Source organism: Monomorium pharaonis, chromosome 6 (assembly GCF_013373865.1).
Source record: "Monomorium pharaonis isolate MP-MQ-018 chromosome 6, ASM1337386v2, whole genome shotgun sequence".
NCBI classification, from domain to species: Eukaryota; Metazoa; Arthropoda; class Insecta; order Hymenoptera; family Formicidae; genus Monomorium; species Monomorium pharaonis.
Genome location: NC_050472.1, coordinates 21675680 through 21696788, shown reverse-complemented (window position 1 = coordinate 21696788; position 21109 = coordinate 21675680). Strand labels below are relative to the sequence as shown.

The window sequence follows — 21109 nt, the reverse complement described above, 5'->3', positions numbered from 1 at the left end:
AAATTGAAAACACATTGGAAATTATTCAACGAAATTATTCAACAGAATTTAACGAAATAAATTTTATTTAATTTTTTGTTTAATACGAAACACTGTTATAAAAATTACTAACACACACCTGAAAATTTTCATCTTCAGTTTACCATCTTCAATCTCTCTCTAATATCTGAAAAATGAGTTTAGTAATAATAATCACATACACATGGCTAAGTAATAGCTGTTAAATTTTGGTGAAATAGTAATTTTAATTAAATATTTTTGTTAATATGATCAATCAATATTTATTGTAATATATATGGGGTAACCATTTAGTATATAACCGATTGATTATTATTATATTTGATTACTATAAATATATTTATTAAATATTTGTAAATATTTTATTATATATTAATCAAACATTTAATTGATCATATTACTTTATTAAAGCTTTATTATTATAGCAAAATTTTTTTTAATCTGATATGGATTTTAATGAAAATTTTAATATTAGTTTGGTGTATTGAGAGTAATTTTTTAATAATAATTTGTAAAATGATTTTTATTATACGATTTGCAGTTCTTTTAATTTTTTGCTATGCAATTTGATCACACGATAATGATACATATTAATTGATTTATAGGTAAACCTTTACCGACAATTAAAATTCCGTACTATGAACAACTCTCTGCAGATAGCGCTAGTCATCCATTAGAGAAACTTTTATCATTCCTTTCGTTTCTTTAAAATTAATTAATGTTGGAAGTGCCATTGCTTTTAATTGTTTGTTAGATTTTGGAGATAGCTTAATATGAATTTAAACCGTGTAACAGAACATGACAAATTATTATTAAAAAATTATATGTAATTATATGTACAAAAATAATTTTTTTGAAAAATACACAGCTAGATTAATCTTGGAATGTTTTTTTATTGATATGTTACAACCATTAGCATGCAAGGGTTACACTGACTTAAAAATTTTACACCTTATGCTTATTGTTCCTATTAATTATATATCAGAACTAGAATCGGTCGCACTCTTCGAAAAGAATTTCGGAAAACCTTGGAACTAAAAGGTACCTCGCTGTCGCGAACAATATCGTTGAACTTTTCGAAAAAATTAAGATACTTCTGATGTTTGATTGTCGCAAAAAATTATTTAAACAGTTGAAATTTTTCAAAGCGTACATTGATTTAATACGAATTAAATAATTTAAGTTAGTAACGTGATAGAGCTGAAGTAAACTGTTATCTTTCGCTTTTGTACGAAAATTTTTATCAAATATTGAAGATAATTATTTTTCTTTTTCAATTATATAGTTTTAATAGAGAGTAGATATGTCATGTAATTGATACATTACTCAATCTCTCAATGGAATATCTCACAATGGAGCTATGAGACTTAAGAATAAAGTTATTCTTAATCCATTGTGTGAATAAACGTAAGTATTACCTCTTTATGTTTCTTAATAATTTTGATAATTCTTATTTCAATTATGTTTATTTGCTCCTGCGACAGCACATTTGCAAAAAATCTAATGCTTCTCATTGAGTTATATCTCGATCACAGTTCGATTATGTTTTATTCCGTTATGAGCTATGTACATGTCCACACATACATTCGTGTCCGCTACAGAATAATAACTGCGGATACAGTTTAATTCTACTATGTAAAACCGCGGTTTTTCAAACGTGTAAGCCGTTTCAACGAGGGATTAGAAAATTATGAAAGACATTAACGTATCTCGGTTTCATACATCACCTGATACACTAGATTTACACATTCCTGGTAGAAAAATACCAGACGACTTTAAGAGGCGCGGTATTATTATGATATCAATCGATATTTAATCGTTAATTTACATATCAACAATATATTGCATATGATTGTATCTTCCTTATTATAATATTTTTTCAACTTTATATTTTCTACGTTTTAAAACAATCCTGTACGAATATCGATCGTATTTTAATCAATAATATCTAATCATTGATCATATTCAAACAATTTTAACGTGCAGCGTGTTCCACAAACTCTGACATCAGTTTTAATAATAGATATTTATTGACCAATTTAAAGATTTGTTTTTATGATATAGATATAGAGGCACTATATTTTTAAAATAAATTTTTGAAAGTAAATTTTTTTTTCTATTAATTAAATTTATTGTTCAAAATCCAGATAAATTTTATTTTTTCAAAATTTAAAATTTAAATTAAGATCCAATTAAATTAAATGAATTTTAAAATATTGCAAAAATAAGTTGTTTTTTTTTTCTATTTTTTTATTCTCTGATGTCAGTTGTATATTTAACAACTCGATAGAGATAGATATAGAGTTGAAAGCGCTTGTGAAAATATAATCTTCTAAATTTTTAATTTTAATATTTTAATATTTTACCTTAAGAGTTTTAAATTCTTCCTCGATTCTTTTTTATTTACGCTGACGGATATTGTGTTCTGATTTTACTTGAAATTACGTAAAAGTTTTTCTATTGTCTAGTAATTTCGTTTAAACAAACATTTTAGAATACGCGCTTTCATTATCGCTGCAATTATTTATTTGTTAAACTTTTTATAAAATCTTGAAAAATTTGAAATTATTTTGCGTCTCTGTATTCACGTAATTCGTAAATTCTCATTTCTGTAAATTCTGAACTTTTATTTCGTGAATCATATTCATAACAGAAATAATTTTTTCTAAATAATTTCTAAGAACTATCATTTTTCAAACAAAATAAAAGTTAGGCAGTATGCATTATTTTCTCAACAAAGATGAATTGATTAAATATAAAGTCTTAAGAGACTATTTTGTTGATTTCAAAACGAAGATGATTACTATTACCACATTATATACAACATATGTATGTTTTTCAAAATGTAGTACATTTTTTTAATCTACTTGTTACGCGACTATTGGGATGAAAGAGTGACAATTTTAACATTTTATCGAGATCACGGTCATATAACTATTTGATGTGAAACGATGCTATTTCGAATAATACTGGTGTGAGCTGAAAAGTGGAAAGTGGAAAAGTTCGCCAACAATTGACCACTAGGCGCTTATCGAAATAAAAACAATGTCGCTTTTCTCAGTAGATATCAATCGTTAACATACGTATATAATTAACATTGTACGAACTCGCTGCGGGATATAAAAATATATTATACGCGCGCTTGGGCCGCTTGGTTAAGAACAATTGTTATACTCGACGCCGTTAGACATTGTGCCGTAAACGACGCAGTACTTTGCAGTACTAGATAGTACTGCAATATTAGATAATTTCTTTCACTGGGTGGTTCAAGTATCGAGTATCGAAAGCTTCGAGTTTGACGTGATTTCGGATTCTTTTATGATTTGTCATCGCCTAAATATCTAACGAAGAAGTACGGAATAGGCCGTTGTTTCGCGTATGCGAACGGCAAATGCGTTAACAATATTGATCGGAAGAGACCTGAGATTTATACATTTTCAATTCTCATATATGTTTCATGGTTGGTTTTAAGAAGAATCTTAAAGATATTTTCGATGGTATTAATATTAAATGAGATCCATATTAATCCATTTGTTACCACTTTTCTTTAATAACACATTTAATAAGTGAAAGAGAAAGAGAGAGAGACAGAGAGAGAGAGAGAGAGAAAGGCTATTTATATTTGTTTTCAAATAATATATCTTGATGTAACATAACAAATATAATATAAAATAAAGTTCTGTGAAACTTTATTCTATAAAAATTACTTGTGTTAAAATTTTGCATTCAATATATATGTATAACAAAAAGGCATAGTTAAAAAAGATATTATGCAGTAAATCAAGAGTCATATATTGATATTCAAAAATTTTTTATTAATTGTTTATAATTGATTAACTCTTACTTTGTATTATGCACTTTATTCAATAACAACTTTATTTTAGTCGAATAATCAGTTATTGTAATAACTTTGGAAAATATAGCTAACAACAATTTAATATTAAATTTACTGTAACGGATGAATTAATATGACATTTTTTTTTATGAATCTCATACGAAAGTTATTGAATCTTTCTTATTGCTACAACTGCAACAAATCGATCGAATCTTTAAAAAGGATACAAATCAATGTTTTTAGAGTATGTGCATTGTAATGCACATGTAACGAAAATATATAGCGTAAATATTAACGGGAAATTAAAAGTGTAAAATAAATAACAAGTATATATAAAGAACGAGCTAATACAATTATAACATAAAAATGTTTAAATATTTACTTCTATTATTCTGATAGATATAATTTATTGGTTTGTATCCTTTTTAAATCGTCTTTAAATCTAGCCTCTTTAAACATCTTCTTCATATCAATTCTCAAATCTATTCATGTCGATGCGATTATAACATTTCTGCTTTCATACGAGAAAATTGTGCCATATAAATGCATGATTCTTGTGTAAAGAGTAATGTATGTGTATATATATAAATGCAATTACGGCTAATATATTCCACACAGATCTCCCTTAATCGCTAAAACGTCGCCAATCTTCGTAAATATTCATAAAGTATACATACACATAATGTTTACTGCACATTTTACTATTTACGTATTTTACATTTACCTACGTGAAGACCTTGGTAAATTCGTAACAAATTAAAATTTTGTATATATGTTAAAATGAAGTGCACTTTAAATTGTTCGTAAAAGATAACGTTTTCTTATTTACTTGCACGTTTCGGCAATCCAACGGAAATTAAATTATCACTGAGAAATAATTTTTGTTTCGTTAAATGAACGCATTATTTATTTTCCCTTTATTGCAGTATTAAGAACTGAGAATAAGCGCGTCGTCTGAGACTCTGTATACATTTTTTGTATTCTAATAACACCGTTTTCTACCGTACAAGATTCATTTTGAATCGCGCTATACTTACATACATTCCTCCGACTTTACCGCCAGAGACTTGACACATCAACAAACGCTCGAACGAGTTAGTCTGAAACGTATTTACAGGTATGAACAGTTCCCGTTACAAGTACAAAAAAACCCCTTTGATATGGTTAATCACACGTTTGCATTTCAACGAATCTTATACTTTACGTTAGATCTACTACCGTTCTATGCGCTACGTCAAAATTTGTTGGTAACAATTATTTGTCATCAGTGTGGCAAATGTTGTATCCTCGTCACCTTCGTGCGAAAGGCAAAGTGAGATGCCGATAAAAAAATGATTGTCTCGTTACAAAACGCAATTCGTACGTGACCTTTTTTTTTTTTTTTTAATTATGCCGTGTGTTAAATTTTAAATCGTTGAGCATATGTTTCACGACGTAACGTCGTATTCGAAGACAACCGCGCGATCGATCGATAGTCATCGCCGAATCCTCGCGTGAGCCTTTCACATTTGCGAAGAAACATTGCCAGCAATGTTGAACACCGTCGATTCCCTCGCTTCGCAAACGTCGTGGTTATTTTCCCAAGATGGCCTGAGCCCGTTGTTAATCCTTAAAAATCTCTCCTGTTCCCTTCACACCTCGTCATTTTCTATGTACAAAGTCGTCTCGTGTTTCTCGATCTGCCCCGAATTGCGCGCCGCTTCCTCAGCTATCGTCTGCGGGTCCATGTCGTCGGCGATAATTATGGGATTTTGACCCTGTATCGTCGTATCGGTCTTTTCGCTCGTCGATCTACGCGATTCGGTCTTCCCATCGTCGTCGAGATCATCCCCCGAGCTTTCCACGTCGATCTCCGTTACGTTCTCCAATTCCGGTTCTTCGAGCAGCATATCACCCTCTGTAGGCCCCTCAGATGACAAAGGATTCGCCTCCTCGATATCCACTACGTGACTCTCATCGGAATTGTCGCCGCGGCTTTCCTCGGTGTCGAGGGACACCGTCGTAAAGTATTTTGGCTCGCAATCCGACCCGGAACCTTCCATAACGGCCTGAGTGTTCAGGGAGTGCCGACTCGACTGAGAATCCTTCGGATGCCTGTCGAAGGATCGTCGTCTGTTGTCGTCCGACCTGGAATGATGTAGCTTAGGATGACGCGGTTGCCTTCGCAAATTCTCCCCGCTGCTCGCGCGTGACTTCATCTCCGTTTCGTCAAACATGTACCGGGTGCAATCGACGCTGAATCTATCTACCGAGAGTTTCCTGTAAATTCGGTTAGAAAAAAGGATTTCTCGTTATTTGTATCTTTGTGTATCTTTTGACACATAAATTTTTTGGCTACAGTAAAAAAAAAAGCAAATAATTAGTAAACAATTCCGATGTGGAAATTGATGTTTTTTTTTTTATGATATGGCTTAGCCAGCTTAATGTACCTCATCTGTGCCAGGGATCGAACTTGGATCTTTCGACTTTCTGGGACAGATGTTTTATCCTACTTCGCACAACCACTGATTTAGAATAAAATACAATAAATTTTATTGTAAAAATTTGATCTGAAATGCTTCGCTACCTGTAGTCCCCTCTTCGAAAATCCGGGCTTCTTCGGAACTCGAGGCTGGCTTTTCGATGGCTCATCGTTCTTTCGAGGCGACGATCACCGCCGATCCTGTCGAAGGACATTTTACGGAAATTCGGAGAGGAGGTCTTGCGGAAGTCTCGTGGCGAGGCCTTAAATTCTTTCGAGACTACAGTCAACTCTTCCAATAATCTCAGGTCTATCGAATTTCTCTTTCTTGGCACGAAGTCGTCTGGATATCTGCAATAGGCACCTGATCGAGATGTTCATGATTATTGATATTAAACATTTTTTATATTAGACATTTTTCAAAGCAACCTCGTTGTCTATACGAAAACGTAAAATAATTCTTCTTGGTCATAAACGTGAATAAGATCTTGACTCGGAATAAAATTTAATATCCATTTTGTACGGACAAAAAGAATTTAATTTTTGTACTTTCACAATTTTTGACGAATTTAATGATATTAGCTACATTTTTATATTTTTAAAATGCTTATTATTTAGTTGAATATCTATATAACGAATGATGATGACATATCTGAGTGGTCACATTTTTAATTTATTTAAAATAATTACCTGGCAACTTAGGCGAGTGCACGAGATTCGGTTGTGGTCGTATTGCTTCATCGACTTCTTCAACGTCTTCCACTTTTGTTTGACGAAGCAGCTGATGTCGTCTCGCTGTGTCAGATCGGTCCTTCACTTTAAGCGTAACGGGACCTCTGTTCGGAATATGTAGATCCATCGCCATTGAGGCTTGGCTACCACTCTTTTGATGCTCCAGACTTTCTCTGCTGATCTGTCATAAATTATTAAGAAAAAAGGTTTTCGATTATCACTGAAACAACAGAGATCATTAGAATTTGTAAAACTTATCTTTCAAAAAAATGTGTTTATTCTTTTTTGTTCAATAAAAAAAAAAACAACGGTATAACTATTATATTAATGTGTGTAACGTAGTCGCGAAGAATTTCATTTTTTTTCTGCAAGACGTTGGATTTCTCTTTCTCGATTACCTGATGCGGGCTGTAGCTCGGATTGTCGACCGAAAGAGCGTGTCTCTGTAGCAATTCTGGATTAAGTAGCGAGCAACCCGCGTATTTAGGCGATCTTCGCCGCGGCGACTTCTTGTCGATTAACGTTGGTGCGCTCGGGCTCTTCTTTATGGAGTGCGCAACGGCTTTCTCCTGCAGATCTTTTGAAAACTGCAGGAACTCCGCCGTCAGCTGTTTCCGGGAGACTTCGTGCGTACTGGGGCTCGGGCTGCGGTTCACTCTAAACAGGCCTAGTTGATGGTCCCACTTTGTCGTCTGGCTTGAAGTCGATCTTCTGTTGCGCTGGCTCTTTGAACTCCTCAGTGTTGATGCCTGGTTGTACCGATAACGAGCCGGTACCACCTTGGCTGCGCTGTCACGCGCCTCGAAAGTCATTACGCAGGCAGCTACCACAATGAAGCCTAGAAATATCATTTGTGTGTAGTAAAACGTTAACTCTTACATTACATGCCTATATTTACACATCGTTACTGAATTTCAGATTTCGCAGTTATTAATAATTGAACGTACGTTAATGGTAACGTAAGCTTAAATAAAGCAGATTTTATATATATTATATATCATACAATATATATAATTAAATAATTTATTTAACAATTTAAAGTGTATAGATCAGTGTATAAGTAGATAAGTATATAGATTTTAATTTGTTGTATGGCGATTTTAATTTGTTGTATGGCTTTTAACACTACAATGTGTAGTCTTTATATTGATCATAATTTAATTATTGCGCAATTGTAATTTAATAATTACGCAATTATATCATCTTCTTTTATTTAATATTATTGAAACTTAATGTTGCACGGAATTTAGAATGTTCTAAAAATACATTTTCTTTTAATATAAACATAATTAAAGATGCATAGATAAGATAAAATCTACGTGGCGCTTATATCTGAGACTGCTGGCCGATACCCGAGCGTGAGCCTCCATAGCTCAGGGGTTAGAGCACTGGTCTTGTAAACCAGGGGTCGAGAGTTCAAATCTCTCTGGGGGCAATTTTTTTTTGTTTCTATCGAATGTTCTCGTTCGTGCAGTACTGCAATATATTGCACATTTTTCGTGTTTCGCCTGCAATTTTCTGTTCTACATCCGTTACATTATTGCTTTTATCTTGTAGCTACATCTTCGATCTTCGTATCTCCTTGTGCACAATGCACAACTACATTCATGTAATTTTGCAGTTCTATTTATTGTAAAATTATTTATAAACTCTATTTTTAATCATATGTATTCATGACAAAAAAGCGAAAGATTATAAAATTAATACATGTGTCGAATTATTAATTTTATAATCTTTGCATATAACTAAAAATAGAGTTTATCAGCAATTTTAAAATAAATAAAACTGCAAAATTACATAAATGTGTGTGTGTGTGTGTGTGTAGATACACACACATACACACACATTCATGTAATTTTGCTGTTTAATTATATATATATATATATTAAACATTTTTATTAATTACGTGTTAAAGAGAGAAATACACTTGCTACAAACTTTGATCTATAAAAAATATTTATTCTGTTTTTAAAAATTAATTTACAAAAAGTTTTAAGAGATATTTAATTTTTGCACGATATTTTTGACAGTCTTATTACATCATGTTACGTAACGACTGTATTAATCCATACGTTATATATGACGTAACATGGCATGCTATTACATGACCCTAGGGCACGTTTATGTTCATTTTGCGACAGTGCACCTATCTGTTACCGCGCAGTTACCGCTTCAAGGAGATCAGTGTCGTGTAACTAGTCGTTCGGTTGAAGTGTATCACGTTCGTAAATTGTGTGCAATGTATGTTACTATTACCTCCTAGACCCATAACGACCGGACCGGCGTAGCTCAAATTATTCAGGTGAAAACCGCGCGACTCGTTCTTTACTTTTACCGTGATGTTACCTCTGATTTCTTGCGCCACCGACAACTGATCCGCATAATATCCTATTGAAGGAAACAAGAAAAATGTTTTTATTCTCCATCACACGTATGTACAAAGAGGACATAACGGAATGAGAAAATTAGAATAGATAGCAAAAGATGTCGATTTTGTTACAAGATGATACTTTGCACTTGATACTTTGCACGTTATAAAACTGTGGATTACGCTATTAAAATTAATAAAAATTTAAATTTAAATTTCAAAGAATTGAAAATAAAAATTAGAATTTAAATCAAACCATTTAATAAGATTTAAATTATAGAAGAAAATTATAATTAATAAAATTAATTCATGAAATGATTAGTGAGAGAGCTTTTTGATATCGAAGAGAATTTCAGACATTAAGAGATAATATAAAGGAAGGGGAGATAGAGAAGAAAGAGAGAGAGAGAGAGAGAGAAAGAGAGAGAGAGGGAGAGAAGAGGAAGAGGGAAAGAGAGAATATAAAGAGAATTCGTTTTCGAAGGAAACTTTGTCTTTTGTTCCATCATGTCGCATTTTTGTTTCAATACAATATTCAATGGAGATATTATATGTATATTCAAGAGAACAGCTAAATATATTTTGCAACATTCTGTGTTATACCTGAATACTGTGAATTATTCAATATCGTATTAGATATAAAAAAATGATTATTTACATAGGATGGAATTATTTTAAAAAATAATATAAAAATTAAAAATTAAAATTTTTAATTCATGCACATAGGCATAAGCAGATTGCAAGCTCGCGTGTAAAAAAAAGATGAACTCTTTGCTGCTGTTGACGTATAAATATTTTAATATTTAGTTATATTACTATTAGGAATAGTACAAGTTATTTTAATTAACTTTTTTGTCATCGCGAATAATAATAGAAATTAGATTACAAAATATTGATCTTTGCAAAGGATTGATCTTTTCGAAGTGCTCTTCGCAAATGCCTCTAATCGATTAGTGATTATAGGCTAATGCGGAATAGCACTCGTTGACATAGACCGATGTTTAATTTATGTAGTTCTACTCACCTATAGTCGCCATGCAAGCTCCTAAAAGCATTAGCAGCAGCCCAATTCCGAGAGCTTTGCAGGCGTGCCACAAGCACCGCGTTGTCACCTTGCCTCTCACCACCTGTTCGATTTAATTGCCGTCGTTAACAGTTAATAAACTTGAACGATGGTCCAGTCGTTTACCCATCGGCAAACATTCGCACGTTCGCGTTTACACAACGTTAAATCAGTACGATTTACAATGTTATATTACGGTGTAACGGCATACGGTAACGGTTTTTCGGTGCTGGTAACCACAAGCGATGTACTTTTATACGTTGCATTTATCTAAATTATTGTATAGTGGTAGTATAGTATAATTAATTTTGTTGCAGAGTAATTGAGGAAAAAACGTAAAAAATTCTTTTTTCTACGAGTAGTTATGGTTAAAAATACGAGTAGTTCTACACTAAGAGAAAAAAATAGTTGCGATAATCATAATGTCACTATAATTTATAGTCATTTTCAGACCAACTATATTTTTTTAGTTATTTAACAATATAAATTATAGTTTATTTAAATTATATTAAGATTTTCATAATCATAATATTGGTCTTAGCATAATATACAACTTATGATATAGTTGCCACAAAAAAAAATGAAAATTTTAATATGGTAAATTGTACCATAAAAGAATCACTGTAAGCGTCCACTATAAGGTGATATATGGTTAATATTACCAATGTTATAGTAATAATTACTATAAAAATGATATTCCTGGATATAAATAAACAATTATTTTGCTATACAATTATAGTCACAAATAATCACACATTTTTTTCTCAGTATAAGGTCCCTGCGTTGAGTAAAGCTTAATTAATTTTTTAAAATTCTATTTATATAAATTTTTTAATATATAATGTATTTTTTACTATTCTTTCTTTTAAAAATTAAAATGCAGTGTATTTCAATGCTTTTATAGAATTTTTAAAATTTAAAATGAATTAAATGGGGCTTACTTTATTCACTCAACCTAGATACCTTACATATTGTGTGCATAGATATTATTAGCAGAGAGAGATAATAATCCTTGTCAGCAGCAATAATAATTGTAAGCTTGCCAGCAAGCCACAATTATAGTTTGCTTTTGTTTGCATGAAATCTCCGTATATACTTCCATGCACTGGAGGCGGATTCTGCATCGGAAGTAATTTCTGCAGGCGAAATTTGTAAACGTGCTAGAAATGATTAAAGTACGGATGTTATATCTACGTACATGCTCTATGCACTATATATTAAGTTCTCTCCCCTCCCCCCTATTGCTGATATTCTTACGGATCGATCTACTGCTTAATAATTATACTAACAAGACTGATAAAGAGAAAAATTAGCTTTGTGATATATAGTATATAACCACTATAATCAATAGTTCGAATTTTTTATAAGCGATAAAAATGTACCTGTACGTTCCAATTAGCCCCAGGCCCGCAGGCTCTTCTCTGCGTCCCTTGCCATTGAATGCTTCCTTGTGGCATCCTATGTGGCATCATAAAAACAATTTTTTAATTATATTACAACGAAAAGAGAAATTTTATGAGTCCAAATTTTGATATGTATTAGAGAGTTGTCAAATGTGCGTACCACTTAATTTTTGTTAGTATATTTTCTACATTTAGTACTGATTTATATATGCAAATAAACATTGGTAATTTTAGTTTGATATTTCATGTACTTATTACTATAATCATTAATTTTCCATCGCGATAACAATTTTATTTATTATAAATTTTTTTACATGTAGATAAACTACCGACTTAGAAATTGATCAAAGATTTGTCAGAACGCATAAAATAAAGTGTAACTTGTTAAATTTTTGTTTATATATATTTTTTATTTATTTTATATTTTTATTACTAAATGTTGCTTACAAAAATATGAAATATTAGTGAGATACGATTTAGACGACTGCACTTAACAACTCTTCTATAGCATAAGAAGTAAAATTATAATGTAAACTTTATTTCAAATTTTAATGAAAAGCATGAATTATTAGAAACACATTAAAGTACAACTACTAAAAGTACTATTGCTTTGATATAACGAGCAATTATAATATTCAATAAGTTATTTTAAATGGAAAATAGATATGACTTGTAGATATTTCAAAAACTTTTTAATATAGGTCAAACGCATGTACAAGCTATATTTTTCCGGAAAAATTTCTAAAAAATTTAAACGGTTTCCGATAACTATTCTACTCACACAGACACACAGACACACATACAGTTTCCTAGAAAGCTTTTTTGCCAGCACATATTTCCGAAGTTCCAAAAATGAGAAATAATTACCTAATTTTAGATCCGTAATAATAGAAATTCGCTTTAATTAATCTTTTATTATAACTTAATTATATCCGTAAAGTGATAAAATATTTAACGTGCTCTTTTGAGATGTATAGTACTATATGTGTAACGTGATTACATCGTGTTTCTGAAAATACATATAAATGATAATAAAACCGACTAATTTTATCGTGCGATGAATATAAAATCTTATCGATATACAAGTATATCACAAGTCCGTTTTTATGTATCTTTTTGACATTGACCGTTTTGATATCTGGAAGAAATCTTAGAAGCTTTTAAGAAATCCGTAACCGATCATTTTGCTAAAATTTTCATATACCCCCTCCCCCTTTGTATAACATCTGATAAACTTTTTTTAACTTAGATCTCAATTAGTAGAGCAGCAGCAGTAAAAAACGATTGGTTCTTTAATAAACTAGTATGCTATGCCAATCATTTCTGGAACAGTAGCAGTAAAAAAAACGAGCGATTCTTTAATAAACTCGTTTGCTACGTAAGTCATTTCTAATTTAAATCTTCTAACTTTTTAACGAGTTCAGGAATTTAAATTTATCTTCATGCTGGATATTAAGTTTTTTATTAGATTGCTTACCCTCACGTTTTCCAGATTCTTAGGCCTCAGGAACATACGATCTCGGATTCTGTAAACGTTTTCAATTAAATATTATGAAAAACAAATATAGAATAATTTTAAAGAGAGATTACAAAGCTGAATTACATGAAGTATGACATCATACATCGTATTACTTTAACACACGTACGGATTCAAAAATTTATATTTATTTTTATTTCCATTTCTTTTTCCAGTTGAAACTTAGAACAGCGTTTGATTTGCAATGGAAGAATATAGTAACGTAATAAGTTCGTTAATTAGCAATTCCGAACTCATGGTATTATGTACGATCTCTCCTTACGTTTTGTCGCACAGTACCGTCTGTGACGTCATTTTAATTTGACGTTCGCGCACAACGTCGGATGCCGCTTTTCAACACATCAACGTTTATACTCGTATACTACACGTCTAGCTACGTATACACCACTCGGAGCCGTGTAAACAATGTGTACGTGAAAATTATCTGACTACGTTGCAGGTGTGCATCGCTTTCGTGGCGAACGCGGCAGAAGTGCATTGTTCGTCCGCCTGTGCCTCGTCGTATTTCGTCTTTCAATGTCGAAACTTCGCGTGCGTCCTATCGATTCAAATCCCTCTTTACAGTTTCATCAGCGATCCTTCTTTAACGTCTCGAAAGTTGGTCATTTTCGCCTGACAGGCGACTGTAAGCTTCTTTTTCGAACGCTCGTCAAGCTCTCGCTATTGCCAAAGTAGTGTCTATATTCTTAAATCTGACTTTCCCGCCAGTGAAATCGTTTGAGCAGAATTTTATTAAATAATTTTTCGATAACCTACATTACATCTACGCTTAAAAGTTCAGTTTGAAATTTTCTTGTATCTCACGAGAAGTTATCTCGGTAAAAAAAAATCATTTTTTTATTATATACATTTTTATATATCAATTTAATAATATCAAATGCGATGCATTTTAATAATATCAAATATGCAAAAAATTATTTTAAAGTCTTCTAAGTTCTAAAATGTTTCTTAAAAAAATTAATGCGACGATTTTTTTGGTATGTTATTGAACTTTCTGTTTAAAAACTCATTCTTACAAAATGCTTTTAACTAACCAAAAAGCTAAAAAAAATTTACACAAAAAAGGTTACAGAGTAAAAATGATTGTCACAGTGTTATTATATATGTGCTTAATTTATATAAAAATTTTTGAAAATTTTTTTATACAACTTTTTGTAATTGCGAGAAAATTTCAAACATGTACTTTTGAGCGATAGTGTACTTTTAACAAAAAAAACAAATTAAAAAAATATCTTTATAACATGAATATCTGATTTTCTGCGAACGCAAACAAATTTCATATTTCACGTAAAAAAGAAAATAAAAAAAAAGAAACGAACAAACGCGCGCGCGTGTGGGTGTAATAGATAGAAAAAATAAATCATGGAATGTAATTTAATTAACTGCAATTTAATCAAGAACAATCGAAACAATCATGTATGTACGTGATTCAAGGGTGCTTTTCGACGGTAGAGATTTGCGTATCGTTTCTCGCGTTAGATATAACACGAAATTTCGTGCGGGATGATGAATAGTCGCGATATAGCTTTAACGATATAGCTCACAATCGCTCTTGTTCCTTGTCTATTCACAAGGGCACGTGCACAAGTCTACTTAAGTTGCATGTTACGAACTCCACTCTGCTATTTCAGAGCGATTCGATCCGACGGGTTCCCGAGAAACTGCTTTCCGTCGGATTGCTTCTCGCACCTCATTTCATTGCACAGCGTAGCGTCCAATTCAGTTCCACGAGAACGTTCCACGTTATGGTGTTTCAAGACCTCAAATTGGATTGATTCTATATATATATATATGTATATAAACGTGCGAGATGCTACCATAGATCTCTCGCTAACGGTAATCCCGGTAAATCAGTATCGAAAATCTTTTCGTTTACAAATATCGCGCTCTTTTCCTTTGCAACAAATGTATAAGATTTCATTCTGGCTCAATAGATACAAATTAAATCTCTTAAAGGAGACTTGTTGAGAGATTATTTAATCAAAATTGGAATTCTTTTGTAAGAACAGAAACTGCGTACAAATACAGAACATCCTGGACGCAACCTTCCAGCATCACAGGTAGTAAAGTTCAAACTTTGAAAAACTAAGTTTGAGAGAGAGTTATAAGAGCGCCTGAAGATAATAAGATTTGGAAGAATTAAACTCTTAAAGTGTATACAGATAGCTACAACTTTACTTGCAACTGACTTTAATAAAATTTGAGATTGATATATATATATTACGTATCGTAACTATAGGATGTAGCTGATTATTATCATTTATTTCTTATTATTTGACAAGATCCACGAAATTTTCACGCTATTTGAATTCGTATTCGTCGGCGAATATGTGGCTGATGGAGTATCTGGCACCGTGTATGTTTTTCTAAGCGGTTTCTAAACGCGTTTTTCAACCCGCAATTTTTTTCTTCGTAACATCGATCGCATATGTTTATTCGTGTTTTATGTAAACTAGAATTTTGATTACGGCTGTGTTACGTGATAAAGATAGACGACGCCGATAAACTACGAAGGGGTAGCCTTCGTAAATCTCTTTTCTGTTCATCTCGAACGTTCCTTTCTCTCAAACTGAATTTGTTGTTTCTTCTTTCTTCCATTCGACTTTTATCCAACACGCGTACGCGCGTAAATCATTTAGGATCAGTTGGCCCGGGAAAATATCGATTTCATCATCGCTCACGTACACGAGAGCGTGATTTATTCCTCCTTATGGAAGAAGCGATCAAATTATCCGCGATTTCAGGCAATATCGGAGGTTTTCGACGCAGCCTCGCACCCATATCTATCTGGATTATTAAAATCTGACACCTGCGCTTCTCACGAATGAGTGTCCCTCACGTTATCGGGATAAATAATGAATTCCGAATGCTTGTGCAGCGGATTGGTTACCATAACGACCGACTCGGCTCGAGTTCCATTAGCATAACCACGACCTTTCGTAGTACACCGCGTGTTCTTTCTTGTCCAATCAAAGTCCGACTTCCGATTCACCGAAGCGCTTCGTTTGAATAATGCATTGTGGAAAAACGCCGCGTCCCAGGGGGGTTTCCCGATCGTTTTCCGAACCGTTGCCGTACGTGGTTTCCACCGAGAGAGCTCAGGAAGGAGGTCTCATGAATGATTTTTTTCCCCGGCATTACCCTGTCTCCTGAAAGCTTCCGAAAACGCGTGAAAACACTCGCGGTATGTTCCTTTTTAGTAGGCGAAGACTGCCGAAATAGCACCATTTTTCACTCGAGGAGATGCTGGCGACGTTAGTTTTACCGATCGAACTGAGTGCAATATTGATGTAGTGGTAAACATCAACGTATTTTTACGATTACACCGATAACGCACACGCACACGTATATGCACAAATTTTTAGACAAAGTTTTCTCTTATACTGAAGCTTCTAGAATTATTTTTGAAAACCGTATTATTCTTTTATGTAACTCCGATGCAGAAGTATGCTTATTTTATATTTATTTTATTCGTATGTAAAGTCTAAAACTTTTACGTGCAGCAAATGTTGTCGCGAGTCAATTTTTATCTTACCTCTCTTGCAATTCAGTTGGACATGTGTCGAAAAAAAAATGGGTAGATTTTTTCATTATTTCTCTATGTGAACGTAAAATTTCTACTGTGCCTAACGTCCCGAGTTTAATAAAGCACATAACTCCGTAGAAACTATACAAGTGCAGAGATTAAATTTTTAGGAAAAGTATGTGTGATTGTCATAAGTCGGATGCTATTTCGGCATCCTTATAGTACGGAAAAGCGCAGCTTCTCTTTTAATATCATTCACAACTTATTTATGAACGCTGATCGTATACAGAATGATGTATGGATAATATGGTAAATACTTTTTTATCACGTTTTTATAGCATCATCTTATATAATCATATATTATCATGTATTATCTTATACTATCTTATATAAATATATCGGATACACCGTAGAGTCTTATATTTCTCATTCCTTAATATCGCGCAAATATCATATATAGAGAGGTCGCGGTAGGTCTATATTTAACCCTTTGATGTATGTCGAAGCAAACTACTCGCTATTCACGCCGAGTGTTCACGAAAAGAACGGGATAAAAAGCTTCCAATACGGCCTACGCCGTTACGGATATCGACGTAATCAATGTTGAACGTTTCTTTCTCGCTGTAATAGAGTTTCAGATGTATTTTAAAGCGGCAGAACCCTTGGCCTAATTGGCCTAAAAAAAGCCCGGGGAGTACTTTTTAATCAATGTTGGCGAAACTTTTATTTTAATAATTAAATTAAAAAGAAGCGCTGTAACTTTTGTAATTAACAAAAAGTGTGCCGTTTGCAGCATACGTTCCGTATAATTATCTACCTAGAGAGATTAACATGTATTTATTATTAGTATTTATCTCTACCACGCGTCGCTTCGGGGAATACGAAAAGCGTAAGTACGATGCGGGATTTAATGGATTGCTATTGCCTCGCTGTTGAATTTGTATTTTTAATTACTCCGCGTAACGCAATCTTCTCGATGCGAGAGTCCTCGCGCACGGCCGCGCACGACTTCGTCATTTATTTCGCCATTTTCACATACTGCATGTACATTGCATCTCTATATAGTACGCTCCAGAATAGTACATAAATATATATATTTATGTTACGTTCGCGCGCTGCGTCTCGCCTTTGTATATAGACGAGTGCTCTTAAAACATTTATTTCTCCTATCTATCTCTCAAACGTCTGAAATTTTTACTTGTGCAAGGAAAGCTACTTAAAGAATTATTTAAATTACTGCGGCTCACCTATGTATCTTTTTCCTCGCCCTTTTCCCTTTGTTTGTTGTCACAACATCTCGTGTCGCGTTTCGCGCCCGGGAAATCGAGCTTCGAGCACTATGATTACGGTCGTCTAATATCTGACTTTTCTCCTTGCGCCAAGTGCCCGAATCAAAGCTCCATCGTAATTAACGTGCCGCCCACACACGCTCTAATGTTTCGTTCCTGGAGTTTCACGCTCGCGGTGCTGTTAAAGTGCTCCATGCGCGCAGGATAAAGACGCATAATCCGAGCCACTAATCAATGATGCGGCCGCGATAAACTCAGAAATTTTAGGCACCGTAAACGGGAGCATCGACGCGGCTTTATTTTTATTCCGACACGTGTTGCGCGGGCGAACTAAGAAAACACGCCGACGATACGTCCAGGGCGATTCGTACTCGTGCCGTGTACGTCTTTCTCTCTCGTCTCTCATTTTATTCTCGTCATCCTGCGCGATATAATTAAACCGTCGGATTTTCTAAAGACGCCTTTCGGACACTACGCAGAGAACGTTTGACGCAACGTCGGCTGCGTAATTATGCGATTTTCTCTACAAATCGCCTTCGACAGCTTTCTCTCGAGTGTTAGATTTACAATACACGCTGTATCGATACTGCAGGTTGTAACTGGTGCATTTGCATTCTATAGATCAGGTCTAGTGCGATTGTACGTAGAGCGAAAGGACTTTTGTCTGTATTTGCTTGCCCGGAAATAGCGACGCAGTTGAAGAAAGCGCACCGATCGAGATTAATCTTCATCTCGGACAATTATACATTCGACAGCCTTCGGATCGAGGTCAGCGAACCGAAGAGAAAAATTGCATTGAAATCGGGATTCGGTTATTAATAAGTCAGAGCACCGTGCAATCGGACTCTGAATTGCGGAACGACAAGAGGAAATCAATGATTTCACGTATAAAGTGAAGATGTCCGTTACGTGCAGTCCGTTGAACAGTGAAATATCCTGTCTGGCTACAATGCTCTTTGGATTCCTTTATGTATTCCCGTGGAACGCATTTAATGTATTTCTACTAACGGAATATCGTCAGTTCTGAGAAAGAATCCTGCACTTTTGCTACTCCGCTCGTCTTTGCAAACACGTAATCTCATTGCTCTCGTATTCCGTATATCTCCGAGCGAATCTATTTTCGCAAATCTCTTCGAAAGGTTTATTTTCAATTTATACAGTCGACATTTTCCGTTTGATAAATACTCAGTGGCGTCGTACGCGGTAGGTCAGATTAGACGAGAGATAAATCGAAGATTTTCAAGTCCCAACAAATTTTTAGCTAAATCGAAAGAGTTAGTTGAAGTTAGTAGGGATAATCGGAGTATCAAGGCAACGATTTACTCGCTCGATCCACCTGTCGTCGCTTTTATCGTGTGCACGCTCGAAAGATCGCTTGCCGCCCCCCTTTTGCCGCTGTTTCAAAAATTAAGATCTGAAAATTCGCTCACCTTGTCAGAATCCAGCGCGTGGAAGGGAACACTCGATCATCGCACTCGTCCCGGATCCCGCGCTCGTGTCAATCTTGCGTAACTACATCCCGAGCACGTCGACGTTTCTACTCTCTGGGGGTAGAACGGGGCGTGCGGGAGGCTGCGTGGCGTCGGGAGAATCGCAGTATCGGGGTATAGCACACTATATGGAACGGCCTGGCCACTAAATCATCGACCGATCGAAACTTTCGCCGCCGCTTCTCGTCGACAACACGTTTCTCGCCCGTCGAATTTCCTCCCGCATTCCGCCCGAGTATACGCGCGAGTGGTCGCGATCCCCTGGCGCGTTTATCCCGACGCCGGAGTCCTAGATGTGGATTTCTCGGGCTGGTGGTCGGTAATCCGCAGGGTACGGGGCGAGCGATAGGCTCGGGAGAGCGATATTAAATCACCGTCCTCGTCGTCGGCGGCGGCGGCGGCGGCGGCGGCGGCGGCGAGACCCGAGGGAGACGCTCGACGAGATGCCGCTCGAGGGAGTGTCCTCCTCCTTCTTCGGCATCACCTGTTGGTATCGCGCCGTGACCCCGGTCACGGTTTTATACGGGGTGGCACGCTGAAAACCGCCGTGGCCGGAGCGGAGCGGCGCAGCGTCTCGCGCCGAGCCAATGCGCACTCGCAGCCGACGGATGCAGATCGATGGGAGCTACAATGTGAGCTTCTCTCCGCTCTCCGAGAGAGGATAAAGGGCTCTCTCGGCTCTGGCGTGTCTCATCCTTCTGCTTCTCTCTCGACGGTCGGTTACGCGCGCGATGCGCCTCCGCCGCCGCTTACCCGTTGATTCCGCGGCGTATCAAGTGCACCTGTCGCGGCCAGGTAGCGTGCAAATGACAGCTTGGAAGATACTTAGATATACTGTGCGAAAGTAGCTCTGGATACGAATATTTACGGATAAGTTGTACAGGAGACATAACAGGAATGTTAATTACCCAGCTTGCGAAGAATGTTAATTACCTAGCTGCTTTTTTTTATATCTCTCATATTTGCCATCAGCATTTTACTGCTTTAACTATATGGTTACTTTTTTTAAGTTTGCGATCTTATTTTAATCTTCTTATATTTGATGCAGTATGACGCTATTTTTATTTATTTATACGTGATAAGAAAAGGTGCATAATTGTTGGATGTATCGGAATTCAATCGGGATGTTATTTTTTCCGATGTCAGTTATTTTTGTTCAAGTTTACGTAATTTATAGCCAAGGAGATTATTTATCAGAGATCTTGACAATATTTTATAATCAATATTTTATAATTAGTACTCTAATAAACATTATTATTTTCAACACTTTTGATCAACTTACTTATTTCATATATATTCGTCGTCGCTTAATATCTCAAATTTTCTTCTTCTATGAGATTCATTACACTCATTCGTGTAGCTTATAAATTAACATAACAAACAAAAT

The 21109-nt window shown here is 34.7% G+C and overlaps 1 protein-coding gene, 1 long non-coding RNA gene and 1 other non-coding gene across 5 annotated transcripts in view; 2 read left to right on the top strand and 1 right to left on the bottom strand.

Annotated features, from left to right (window-relative positions):
* Positions 1-21109, top strand: part of LOC118645961 — a 200964-nt gene that overhangs the window by 1794 nt on the left and 178061 nt on the right. The window contains exon 1 of one of the 2 annotated variants that reach the window (XR_004963595.1): positions 9410-9477. The exons of the other annotated variant lie outside the window; for it this stretch is intronic. This is a non-coding gene — a long non-coding RNA (uncharacterized LOC118645961). Of the gene's footprint in view, positions 1-9409; positions 9478-21109 lie in introns of those variants that run through there. 2 annotated transcript variants of the gene reach the window in all.
* LOC105834335 lies at positions 892-20264 on the bottom strand. 2 transcript variants are annotated; one of them, XM_036288047.1, is made up of 9 exons: positions 19663-20264; positions 13358-13406; positions 11860-11935; positions 10439-10541; positions 9303-9434; positions 7445-7884; positions 7005-7227; positions 6420-6678; positions 892-6112 (listed from the first exon to the last, which is right to left on the bottom strand). In XM_036288047.1, the coding sequence occupies exons 3-9, from the start codon at positions 11932-11934 to the stop codon at positions 5485-5487; spliced, it is 1860 nt and encodes a 619-aa protein (XP_036143940.1). In that variant the 5' UTR covers position 11935; positions 13358-13406; positions 19663-20264; the 3' UTR covers positions 892-5484. The 2 variants fall into 2 exon arrangements, with proteins under 2 accessions (XP_036143940.1, XP_036143941.1); XM_036288048.1 differs by lacking the exon at positions 10439-10541.
* Trnat-ugu lies at positions 8409-8481 on the top strand. The gene has a single exon. It is a non-coding gene; the product is annotated as a tRNA-Thr (tRNA).

Coding starts and splice junctions, on each gene's coding strand:
- LOC105834335 (XM_036288047.1), bottom strand. CDS start 11,934: ATGCCACAAGGAAGCATTCAATGGCAAGGGACGCAGAGAAGAGCCTGC. Junction 10,542..11,859: donor GGGCTAATTGGAACGTACAG/GTACATTTTTAT, acceptor TAAATCGAACAG/GTGGTGAGAGGCAAGGTGAC. Junction 9,435..10,438: donor AGCTTGCATGGCGACTATAG/GTGAGTAGAACT, acceptor TTCCTTCAATAG/GATATTATGCGGATCAGTTG.